Source organism: Ornithorhynchus anatinus, chromosome 19 (genome assembly GCF_004115215.2).
Source record: "Ornithorhynchus anatinus isolate Pmale09 chromosome 19, mOrnAna1.pri.v4, whole genome shotgun sequence".
Classification (NCBI taxonomy): Eukaryota; Metazoa; Chordata; class Mammalia; order Monotremata; family Ornithorhynchidae; genus Ornithorhynchus; species Ornithorhynchus anatinus.
This window is the reverse complement of record NC_041746.1, coordinates 34,421,744-34,434,077: the sequence shown is the minus strand read 5'-3', so window position 1 is coordinate 34,434,077 and position 12,334 is coordinate 34,421,744. Positions and strand designations below refer to the sequence as shown.

The 12,334-nt window shown below is 47.8% G+C and overlaps 1 protein-coding gene across 2 annotated transcripts in view; it reads left to right on the top strand.

The window, feature by feature from the left end:
• Positions 1-12,334, top strand: part of PDSS2 (decaprenyl diphosphate synthase subunit 2) — an 89,708-nt gene that overhangs the window by 35,826 nt on the left and 41,548 nt on the right. For both annotated transcript variants that reach the window (XM_029047570.2, XM_029047569.1), the window contains exon 3: positions 11,780-11,978. In XM_029047570.2, the coding sequence (XP_028903403.1) occupies positions 11,780-11,978 (199 nt within the window). The remainder of the gene's footprint in view (positions 1-11,779; positions 11,979-12,334) is intronic.

The window sequence follows — 12,334 nt, the reverse complement described above, 5'->3', positions numbered from 1 at the left end:
TACTCTCAGCCTGATTCTCCCAGATGTAGTTCTGTGGGACTGCCCCGGGTAAGAGTTTGCTAGAGACCAGTGAATTGCCCCTCCATTTTAAGTGTAGGAGCTCTGTCCTTGAGTTCCCAATGAATGCAAATCTCTACCCCGTCACTCTCAGAATGTGAATGAAGTGTGGGGAACAATGGCGTTACCGTTTGTAGCTTCTTTGTTCAGCTCTCCTACATGCCATAAGGGTGGCCCAAATTGTGGTGCTGCAACCTCTCTCTGCTAGTGTTTAGGCGTGTGTGCATGTGTGTATAGAGAAGCCACATTTTGCCCAGGCAAACATTTCCACCAATGTTTGTCCTTTCTGCCCTCGAGACGGTAAAAGACTAAGGGGCTGGGGCTGCATTTCCCTGCTGAAGTGGGCAGACCTGAAGATACTGTTTTGTTCTGTGGTCGTTGGGGTGGGAGAGAAGAGTGGGGAAGTTTGAAACCCATCTCCTTTCCCTTGTCCTAGCTTAGGGGCTCCATCTCCTGCTTGTCAACTTGTCATTTGAGCCTTTTCCTCCCATCCTTCTTCTCTCTCTCTTTCTTTCCCTCCATCCCTCCCTTCCCTTCCCCCACCCCTTCCTTTCTTTTCTCCTTCCCTCTCTACCGACTTCCCTCCCTCATGGCCAGTGGCAGGAGTTTCAGTCTAGTTTGGCAGGAAACCAGCCCTTACTAAACTCTGGATGAGTGCTATAGAAACGACTCTGAATGGCAGGGTGTGTCTTCCTTAAACCTTTAACATTAAAGGAGGCCGGCCACAAGGACGACTGGGTCTCAGCTGCAGATATTGCAGTGATTTATCTTCTTAATGGAGTGCTAATTGGTGTCTGGTCATTTCTAATTCTAGCAACAACAGCCTCTAACAATCATTTCCCTCAATCGCACACATTACGATTCTGTTGCTCATTAAGAAGCTTTTCCCACCTACCAGGTGTAAGCCACATATTTTTAAAGCTAGAAGGTTAGGGGGGAGGGGGATTTGGGGCTCAGCTGTTGATTGATAAGAACTGAGTAATGTTAAAATAGTCGGCCTTGGAGCAAGGATTCCAGACTGAACATCCAGCTTTCATGCTTTGGCAACTGTTAATCCATCGTTGGTATCTACTGAGCACTTAGGGTGTGCAAAGCACTTTATTAATTGCTTGGGGGAGTCCAGTACAACAGAGTTAATACACCTGTTCCCTGCCCACAATGAGCGTGCAGTCTAGATCACTGAAGAAAAGAGTGTCATAGTTATGTTTTATATCTGAAAAACTGTGGAGCCTCTCTGGAGCTCCTTCTGGACTCAACTCCCATTGCCACTTCCATGAGGTTCGCCCATTGACTGGGTCTCTTGGGGCCCACTTGAAAATATTCGAGGGGATTTGTGCTGTCCTCAGGAAGCCCCCTCTTTTGGAGTGGGTCCCTGACGTGGAATGTCCGTCCAGTCTGAGGGCAGAGACTCACTGATCGATTTTTACCCACCACAATACAGAGGACTTCTGATTCAAATCCAATAGTACTAGCAATCCATGACCAAGTAGTATTTACCCATGAGCTTTTTCCCCATGTTTGCCAACACAGCCAGAGTACACCGATGCAGCAATTCCAAGCTGAGAGGGTAAGGGGATGGCCCAAGGTGATGTAGACATTATACAGCATGTTACATGCCCTTTATTCTGTAAACTGACTGTGATCAGGAAATGTGCCTACCGACTCCCTATAATAATAAATGTATTTGTTAAGCGCTTACTATGTGGGTAAGCATTTAGTGCGGTGTTCTACACAGAGTAATAATAATTATTATGGTATTTGTTAAGCTCTTAATATGTGCCAAGCACTGTTCTAAGCACTGGGGTAGATACAGGGTAATCAGATTGTCCCATGTGGGGCTCACAGTCTTAATCCCCATTTTACAGATGAGTTAACTGAGACACAGAAGTTAAGTGACTTGTCCAAGGTCACATAGACAAGTGGCAGAGCCAGAATTAGAACCCCAGTCTATAGTAAGCACTCAATAAATGATTGATTGATGGATTGAGTACATCTGAAGACAATGCTGTTTTCCCAGCAACTTGTAGTAAAAGATTTTGGAAAAACACTCAAAGATCACTTCCTTCTGAACAAGAGTAATTATCAACTGCACAAAGCAGGTGGATACATTGACTAGTCTCCCTGGCCAGCCCTGGACCTCAGGGCACATAAATAACAGGGACGGGGAAGAGATGTCCAGCCTACACCAGCCCTCCTGTTTCCAGCCCAGCAAGGACCTGCCGAATGGGGTCAGGTTTGAAACAAGCCAGTGGCTTGCTCCGGGCTCAGCATAGCCAGTGCTCGGTGTGAAAGTGCCGCAGGAGGAGATTGTGCCTTGTTGATGTCACATTGTCGTAAACATTAGCCTTGCATCCTGTCTCAGTCCATACCTGGACAGGTGGCTGGGAGGGCCAGAGGGTCATCAGGGAGGGCAGGCCAGGCTGGTCACCAATAGAAAAAAAAAAGAAAAAAGAGAGAGATTGATTCCATTTAGCCAGGATCTTAGGGTCTACAGTGTGGAAGGGTGAGTAAAAGCAGGGGCTGGATGGGTTTTCTTTCCAAAGCATCAGCCATCCAGAGAATCCATGCCCTGTCCTACAGAACCCTGAGGGCAGAGTGGGGGCAGAGTGGGGGCAGAGAGGTGTGGCTGCGGAGGGACTTCTGGCTACCTCAGGGAGACTGTTAAGTGACCTGGCTGGGCTCACTTGACCCTCCCTCAGCTATCCAAGGCCCAGCATCCCCTTCCCTGCTCCATCACCAAGTGTCCTAGCAAGGTACTCTTGAACTAGCGCCTGACAGGTGATGGGAATCGATTTAGTTCAGCCCAGAATCCTGGATCAGCCGCCTTAATGTTTCGAGCTTCCAGCTCCCATTCTCTCTGGTCTGGTTACTGTATAGTGGAAAAAGGGTAAGGTTGACTTTTCAAAAAAAATGGCAACAGCAAATGAGGAGAGGTGGTCAATTGCCAGTTGCCAAGTACATGTGCTGTTAGCTCTTGGAAATGCTGAGTCAAAGTCAATGGGTGGGAAATAATAATAACAGTGGTGGTATTTGTTAAGTGCTTACTATGTGTCAAGCATAGTACTAAGCGCTAGGGTGGATACAGGTTTATCAGGTTAGACACAGTTCCTGTCCCAAATAGGGCCCTCATTTTAAGTGAGAAAATGCAGACAATCCCAACCTGTCTTTTGCTCAAGTTTGCACCCTAGTGATCCTGGAAAAGATGTCCACAATCCCTACTCTTCCAGCCAGACTCTTGCTCCCTCACGTAGTCGCTTGTTCTCTCTCTCGTTCTCATCTGCTGTTGGGGCACAGCCATTTTGGCTGAGGGGGAAAGCAGAAACAGCCCTGAAGCCAGCGATGAGTGCCCAGTGCCCTGTTCAGTGCCCAGGTGTGGAGGCTGTGTGTGTTGTTTGGTTGCTTGCTGTCATGGCAGCAGCTGCTCTCTGCTCTATTGGGAGGAGAGCCCAGCTTCTAGCCGGGAGTGTATGTGGGGAGAATAAGGTCCAGATAAGAGGAGGGATGGAGGAGGGGGGTGCTCAAGTTGCTAGGGAGCCCAGGAGATACCTCGGGGGAAACTCGAGGAGACTTGGGAGAGCTGCAAACCCTTGATTTCCAGGAGTTGGAGGCCGGTTAGAATCTGGTTGGTCCAGGCCCCGCTTCGGTGGGTGTGGTGGCCTTTCGCCCAAGCAGCAGGAGGCACATCGGGCGGTATCTGTCTCCTCACTGCTCCTGGCAGGTTTCTCTCCCAGCCAGCACCGTTGGACACTAGGGCAGTCAGCCCAGACCCTACTGTTTTCGAAGCCAGGGCTTTTCCAAAGCCAACCCTCCTAGGGAAGCAGGGCAGAGCCGAAAGAAGGAGAAAAGTCTCCCTGACCCAGAGTCTTGTTTCTTTTTAGCAAAGCAGGGCAGAACCGAAAGAAGGAGAAAAGTCTCCCTGACCCAGAGTCTTGTTTCTTTTTAGCAGAGTAGTCCAATCACTACTGTGTCCTCTTGAGTTTCTGCATTTCCCACCCTTAATCATTCGGGTCTTTCAGAATTTTGTTTCCTGTTTTTAGAGGCGGACCCTGAACACCTTAAAAGAGAAACCAAAATCTTTGTGTAGGTAGGTTTGATTGATCCAGTTGCTGTTGGCACATCTGTTCTTGGGTTCCTTGGCCTTCAATGTTCAGGGGTTGCTGTGGGGGTCAAGTTTGTACCCAGAAGTAAAGCCCAAGCCAAAGGAGGGTGCGGTGTGTTTTCAAGTGGTTGGGTTAATCTCGGGTGACCACGTGCTGTCTCCCTCTCCTGGGGAGGGCTGGGTCATCCCCTGGGCTCTCCACACCCAGAGCCCCAGGGCTCAGACCAGAGTGAGAGTCCTCCATGCATGGGCCCACCCACAAAGTTGAGGTAAAGAGGGATTGGGGGCTCTCAACAGGATCCCTGAAGCTCCACCCCACACCAAACACAACCCTGTCCCTCTGAGGCTTCTGGAGGGCCTTGTGACAGTTGGCTGACCCAGGAGCCACCCCAGCTGGCATCAGGGGCACAGGTCCATCCTGATACCAGAGCAGTCAGTCCATCTCTGGCCCTGGGGCTGGTTTGGGATCACAGACGCAGCCTCCACCAGGTGGACTCCTCTCCTAGTGGCATGGAGCTTCCATATCTGAATCAGGGTTTAGAGTATGGCTAGTCCTAGAGCTAGTTGCCCCCATCAGAGGGTCAGTCCCCCCATTGCTGCAGCAGTCCCAGCCAGCAGAGCCTCTTCTAGACTCTATGGGGCCTTCTTGCCAGAGCCACTTCACTTGGTGTAACTTCCTTTCTCCCTACTCTAATAATAATAATTGTGGTATTTATTAAGTGCTTACTAGGTGCCAAACACTGTTCTAAGCACTGGGGTAGGTACAAGCTAATTGGGTTGGACACAGTCCTTGTGCCACATAGGGCTCACAGTCTTAATCCCCATTTGACAGATGAGGGAACTGAGATGCAGAGAAGTGAAGTAACTGACCAAGGTCACACAGCAGACAAGTGGTAGAGCCAGGATTAGAACCCAGATCCTTCTGACTCTCAGCCCTGTGCTTTACCCACAAGGCTTCGTTACTTCTCTGTTGTAGACCTTATTTTGTCTCTCCTTCCAAGGACTGCTGTCCACTGGGCTGGGCCCTCTCATCCTCACCTCCCACTGTCACCCAGTGAAACCCTTTTTTCTGGAGGCCTCACCAAGAGCATGGTATTCTTTTGTTTACGTGTTTGCTTGAATCAATCCATGTTTGTTCCAGGTTGCCGCCTTTCCCAGAGGAGCCATTGTTCTGTAGCTCGCCACACTACCTAGTGTAGGGTCTGCTCCCGTGGCTAGGGTCACCCAACCAGTTACTGGCAGTCTGCTTGGCGGGTCAGGTGCCACATGGCTCTCAGTGGGTACTAGTGCTGCCACTGAAACTTGATTTCTCACATTTCTACCAGGGGCGTGGCTGATGCTTTCAAATCGCCAAATGGTGGGACTTGGGGGGTGGGGCCATAGTGACCTGATCTAGCCTCTCATCAATCCTCAATGTTGTACAGAGATTCTAGCCCGCAGACAGGCCCATGTCATGGGATAACTAACATGTGAAGATATGTGATCCCGATAACAAAGAAGCTTTATTAAAAATTAGTGCCCAAGGTGATTGATGAAGACATCCAGGCCTGAATGTGACTATCATTGTTCTGTATTCAGCTAATGTTGAATTTTTGATAATTTGACAGTATTTTATATTAGGAAGATCGATTTGGTAGTACTGGACAGTACCTCGTAAAGAATTTGAAAATTTGTGAAGCACACCCAACTGTTTTCATTAAAAAATGAAGGACCTTTTGTATATTTTTAAATTTTTAGTGTTCATTTTTAGGTGCTTTCTAATACCTGATCTCACTTTTGGTTATTCACATGTTCTATTTTATTCATGGCCATCACAGAAGTGAAAATTCCCAAAAGTTCTCCATATGTTGAAATAGGGGTTGCTGTGGCCTAACACTTAGTTTTTAAATATCTACGTAGCCGTCACCCCTGAGAACACAGATTCATCAGAGCAAGCTAACCTCCTTCCAGAGTGATTGGGGGTTTTCCCTGCAAACCGGAGAACCTGGGGGAGCCTTGCAGTTTGCTGTGGAAACTTTAGTCGAGGTGAAGAGTGGATAACCAGAGAAATCTAGAAGGTTTTCCTCATTTCTCTCCTAAGAACACCTCACTTAAGCTGTAGAGCAACCCTAGACGGTTCCAAAGAAAACATTGGAACTTCCCATTTATCCACCCTCCTCCCTGCTCCTCTTGTCTCCTGGGGGGGTGGATTCCACTTGGGGCTGAGTGGACAACCACTCTCTCTCCCCGACCCCCCAACACACACAAACACACAAACACACACACAGAGGGAGTGTCCAGTACTGCCGTCTAGTGACCTCTTCTGGTGAAATTCTGGAGCTGCTGTTTGAGAAGCCAGGCCGGCCTTGTTTGGTCTGCCTGTGCGTGGTGGGGTGGGGGTGGGGTGTGGTCGGGGGTGAGGATAGAGGGTCTTTTCCATCGGAGTGTAACCATTGGCTCCATAGTTCTTGAATGATTCTAAGCTATATAAGCTTTTGCACACTTGCTACCCCTGTTTGGTCTTGTCCTGAGTGACCCTGGATTGTGTCCCGTGCCCCACCAGTGGCCCCAAAGGGACAGATGCCCCTTCTGGAAGCAGGAATGATGGATATTCTTGGGGGTTTAGTGGTGGCTGTCAGCCGGATCCAGATTGCTGTTCTCTGTGTCTTTATGGACTCTGATGCCCTCCCTCTGTCCAGGTCCATTCTGGAGAGGGGCCAAGATGCTTGGAATCCTCAGGTGGGTTAACGCCAGAGCCCGACTCCCATATTCATTATCTTGGGGCTTCCAGTGGCTTTGGAGCGAAAGGCCAGGATTGGCGGGAGCACCTGCCTATGTGCCTCCCACCTTACCCACCCCAGACTCTTATGTGCTGCACAGAGCTTGCTTGGAGACACCACCGTCCCCTGGCTCCACCACACATTGTCTTGGGAGTCAGGAGCCAGATGGCCTGATCTTCCAGAAGGACCACTGGATTTCTGGGACCCAGAATTCTGCATGGAATCCATGTTGCCCATGGAATTCCCTTTTCTTCGGCATCCCCTGCCCTCTGGGTAGATCCAAGGAAGACTGGATCAGAAAGAGTGACTTGGTTCTGACAGCCGTTTGGAGAGGGGAAGGGTCATTCTGAAAATTAACAGAGAAGAAACTGCAAGATAATGTTGCAGTCTCTTCAAAGCTTAACTTGTCACAGTTCTACACAACTGCCACAGTTGGTGCTGTTTGTCATCGCAACTCTCTGATTCTCAAAGGGGTGCGAGGTCTAACTGTAGGGCAAAGCCTTTTCCTTGTAAGGCTGGGTACAGTGGAAGGTCAGAGAAAATCAAGAAATGAAGAGAAATTGGGCTAGACCGACAGCTCCTTGAGGGCAGGTATCCTGTCTATTTTATTGTACTTTCTCCAGCTCAACAAAGGTTACTGATTGATTGATAGCATTGTAATCATGGGTGTGCTTTTTTGGCAAAAGACCAAAAAAAAAATCCCTTCAAGAATCCATAGATGTTGGTTTAAAATGAAGGTGGCGACTCAGGTTTTTTTCATATAAATGTTTGAAATCTTTGTGTTTGTAACCTTTAATGCATTTTTAAAAATTAGACACAGAAGCAGTTTATAAACCCATTCAAAAATAAATTGATGCAAATGAGGCATTTCAAAGTGTAGCTTGATCTTGTCAGTTTGTGTCCCAACCTTAATGTTATTTTAACACTGTTCTTCTGTATTTAATTAAGTAATAGAGTGTTTGCTTATTTAAAACACCTGCCTTTGTTAGCGTCAGAGCAAAACTGGTACTGCATCACTTTCCTTCTTTGAAATACTCGGTTAGGCGATAGTGCAGAAAATAATAGATTTTGAAGACCTCTGATCCATCATTACTGTAAAATAAAATGCAAGTTGGGCTTTTTTCCCCCCTTTTCCAGCCATAATGGTTTTAACCTTGTGCACTAATTTGTCAGCGCATGTGGGGGCAGGGCCTTGCGTGAGACACAAATGAAGGAGAAATTGCTACAGCTTGCCACTGTGTGTCTAATGAGCACTGCGTAATAAACCACAACCTCTGCGACACGTCTGTGGAAAATGGCGTGATTATTTTGGATGGTTGGCCCTTGCTGTAGGGCTCATTACACTTCCACCCGACACAATGGCCATTGATGGAGCCCGGGCTCGTCTGCTCCCCTCTGACACACAGGGCTGAGAAATGCCACTTGCCTGGTGACAGCCCACTAATGGTTGGATGGGAAACTGTAATTAAAGGGGGGTTGGGGGAAGGGGAGAGAAGGAGAGGGAGCGAGAGAGAGGTAGAGGGAGGTAGAGGTGACACGCGCGCGCGCAGCAAGCATGCGATATCGATGGGCTGCTTGCCCTTTCTACTGCCCCCAGGGTCTGTTCTCTGCGGGACTTCATGCCAACGCCAGCATCCCCAGCTTGATTGTGTTCAGCTCCATATGTGGCAACACCAGTGTGAACCCACGGGTCCCTCACATGATTTTTTTTCTCCAGGTATGAGCTGAGGTAGCTCCAGAAGAGAATGGTGTTCCTGGACATCGATTTGGATAAAAATGTATATTCATGTATGTCATCTGTTGGGGGTACTCTGCTCATAGAAATGAGGTGGCGCATCTGGACAATTACCCATCAAGTTTCACCTTCCATCTCTCCGTTAACTCCTTCCTTCCTGCCTCTCCTTCCTTCCCTTCCTCCCAGTCTTCATCTCTCCTGCTATCAACTTTGAGAGTGAAGGTCGTATTGAGTAACACAAAACAGTGATTAAAGCCAATGTTGAATCTGAGATTGAGGTGAAGACTGGTTTTTAGTTTGTTTTGTTTGTTGGTGGGGTGGGGAGGAGGGTGCACCGGGGAACAGAGAGCTATTTTTAGCACGAAGATAAAGCCAAGCCTGCTCTCCAGGTACCAGTGAAAGCAATTGCATCCAAAAACGGTGTGCTGAGAACTGAGGCATTTCACTCTCCCTCTCCTCCTCCCTTTGTGCCTGACTGGCTCTGGTCCAGCAGAGGGATAACCTGGGGAGATAAAATGCTTGAGAAGTCACTTCCTCCCCCTCCCTTTGGCAAACACCTCATCGAAGAGGGAGCAGAACCAAGGGGAAACAAAAGGAGGTTTCTGTTTGCTTTTGTCGTGTGTGTGTGTGTGTGTGTGTGTGTTTCTCTTCCTTTCTCTGCTCCCTCAAAGTCCCCCAAACCAACGGAGAAGCCATCTATGAAGCCAAAATAGCATCCTCTGTTGCCCTCTGGTAGAGAGAGTGGGTTCTGTGTCTGCTGACTGAGACCAGTGTAGGGCAGTGAGCCACCACCCTGCCTGGAGCTGTTTAACTGTGCAGTTGTTCGTGTGTCCATCCACAGAAAGGTCCTGGCTGTCAGGGTGTCCGAGTATCACATGTCTTTCCATTGCAAGGCCATGGCTGGGGGTGGAAATTTGGAGTTGGTCAGATTCGTTACCCATGTGCCTTTTCACTGCCGTAAGGGACCTCTGATGGTGGCCACAGCATCCCAGGAGAGCCCTCCCTGCTGTGGATAACAGTCCTTTTTCTTCTTAACCCTTTCTGAATCCAAGAGGGTGAGTATGAGAATTGTGCTAGCTGAGTCCTCACCACTATTAACTAATGGGAAATCCTTGTTCTTTTAACACCCTCTTTGTGGGTAAAGACGTTTGGAAGTATAGAGAATCGCTGTGGCCTAGTGCATGAAACACAGGCCCCGGTGTCAGAAGGACCTGGGTTCGAATCCCAGATCTGCCAGTTGTCTTCTGTGTGACCTTGAGCAAGTTACTTCACTTCTGTGCCTCAGTTCTCACATCTGTAAAATGAGGATTAAAGACTATTAAAGACTGTGTCCAACCTGATTAGTTTGTATCTACCCCAGTGCTTAGTACAGTGCCTGGAAACATAGTAAGCACTTAACAAATACCATAAAAAAGTGAAGGTTTTTAGACGCTTCATATTGTCCATGTGTTGGTCCTTTTTATTGAGCGCTTACTGTGTGCAGACTACTGTACTAAGGGCTTGGGAGGGTACAATATAACAATAAAGAGACACATTCCCTGCCCACAACAATCTTACAGTCTAGAGAAGGAGACAGATACTCATATAAATAAATTACAAATATGTACATAAGTGCTGTGGGGCTGCTGGTGGGGAGAATGAATAAAGGGAGCATGTCAGGGCGACACAGAAGTTAGTGGGAGAAGAGAAGAGGAGGGCTTAGGGAAGGCCTTTTGGAAGAGACATCTACAAAGCCAGGGAAGTAATTGACATGAAGAGGGGAGGGTGTTCCAGGCTAGAGGCAGGACATGGAGAAAGGATCGAGGTAGAGTGAGAAGCCTAGCATTAGAGGAGTGAATTGTCATGGACTTGGAGGTGCTTAGTAAGTGCCTTGTTGTTTGAGATTAAGCTAAAGACCTTTTATTGACAATTTCAGGAATGGCTACACCCTTCTTTCCAAAGATGCTTATTATTTTCATTTTTTTACACAGTTTTCCTAAATGTCCTGGAAAAAGCAACATGGCTTAATAATGTTGGTATTCAGCACTTACCATGTGCCAAGCACTGTTCTAAGCACTGGGGTAGATACAAGGTAATCAGGTTGTCCCACGTAGGGCTCACAGTCTTCATTCCCATTTTGCAGATGAGGTAACTGAGGCACAGATAAGTTAAGTGACTTGCCCAAGGTCACACAGCAGACAAGTGGCAGAGGTGGGATTAGAATCCATGACCTCTGACTCCCAAGCCCGGGCTCTTTCCACCGAGCCACTCTGCTTCTCAAGTGAATAGAGCTTAGTGAATAGAGCAGGGGTCTGGGAATTAGAAGGTCATGGGTTCTAATCCCAGCTCTGCCACATGTCTACTGTGTGACCTTGGGCAAGTCATTTCACTTCTCTGGGCCTCAGTTACCTCATCTGTGAAATGAGGATTAAGGACTCTGAGCCCTTTGTGGGATAGGGACTGTGTCCAATCTGACTACCTTGTATCTACCCCAGTACTTAAAACAGTGTTTGGCACATAGTAAGCGCTTAACAGGTACCGTCATCATCATCATCATCATCCAGCATTTCCTGAGTTTCTACTATTCTCTGGCTGGGGTGGTGGGTTTAATGTGCCCAGTTTTGGAAACATTAAGATGATGATGTTTTTCAGGAGCCTAGAGAGTGGGTCCTCACCACATCCAAGGGTGTAACCTCTAGTAACTCCCATTCCCCTCTATCCTGTCAGCCCTCATTCCTTGGGATTCTTGCCTGCTAATTAGGTTTACTCCAGACCATAATTCTCCCCTTATTCTTGAGGCTGTTCAGTGAAAGAGTTGCTCTCTATTAAAAAAATATAAATAAAAATGTTCATATTCTGTGTGTTCTTTTTTTGAGAGGAAGTGTCTTGGACATAGAATCTGAAAGCCAAAAGGGACCACGTTTCTTGTGGCAGCATAGCATTTCCCTATTCAGTCTCCTGGTCTGACCTTATTTCATTTCTTTCTCTGCCAAATGATGAGATGCTTCTGTTGCTGTAAAGCTTCCCAAGAAAATGAAAGTGAAAACATGTTTTCTGATAAGAACTTCAGCCTGATTTGAGGTAGAGTACTGTACCTTTCTGGTCTGTCCAAAAGGTTCTTCTGAGACAATTGTCACTTTGGTGTTTTAGCCAGAGGAGCCTGGCGGAGATCACTGAGCTCATCCACACAGCTTTCCTCGTACACCGCGGGATCGTCAACCTTGGTGAGTTGAAGACTTCCGACGGACCCCTGAAAGACATGCAGTTTGGAAACAAAATCGCGATTCTGAGCGGGGACTTTCTTCTAGCAAATGCCTGCACCAGTCTGGCCCAACTGCAGAACACAAAGGTAAAATATGTCACTGTGCTCCGGGCTCCCTCCTGCTCTCTCAGTGGCACTGGAGCGGCTCTTGTTTGCGCCTGTGGGGTAATGCCGGAGCAACCTTTATATGTGCCTGTGGGGTGATGCTGGAGTGACTCTCATATGCATCTGTAGGGTGATGCCTCTGGCTCAGCCAGCACAGTGTGATGGAAAGCTTAACAGCAGGTCATTCCTGAGGTGGTGCAGCCATCGATACAGAAATGAAAAATACGGGTAGTCACAAAAGGGAAACAGCCAAAAAAAAAAAGAAAAAAAGATGCATTATCAATGAATATGGGAACACCAGCTGCCCCTTTCTTATCTTTTATCTGGGATTTGATTCT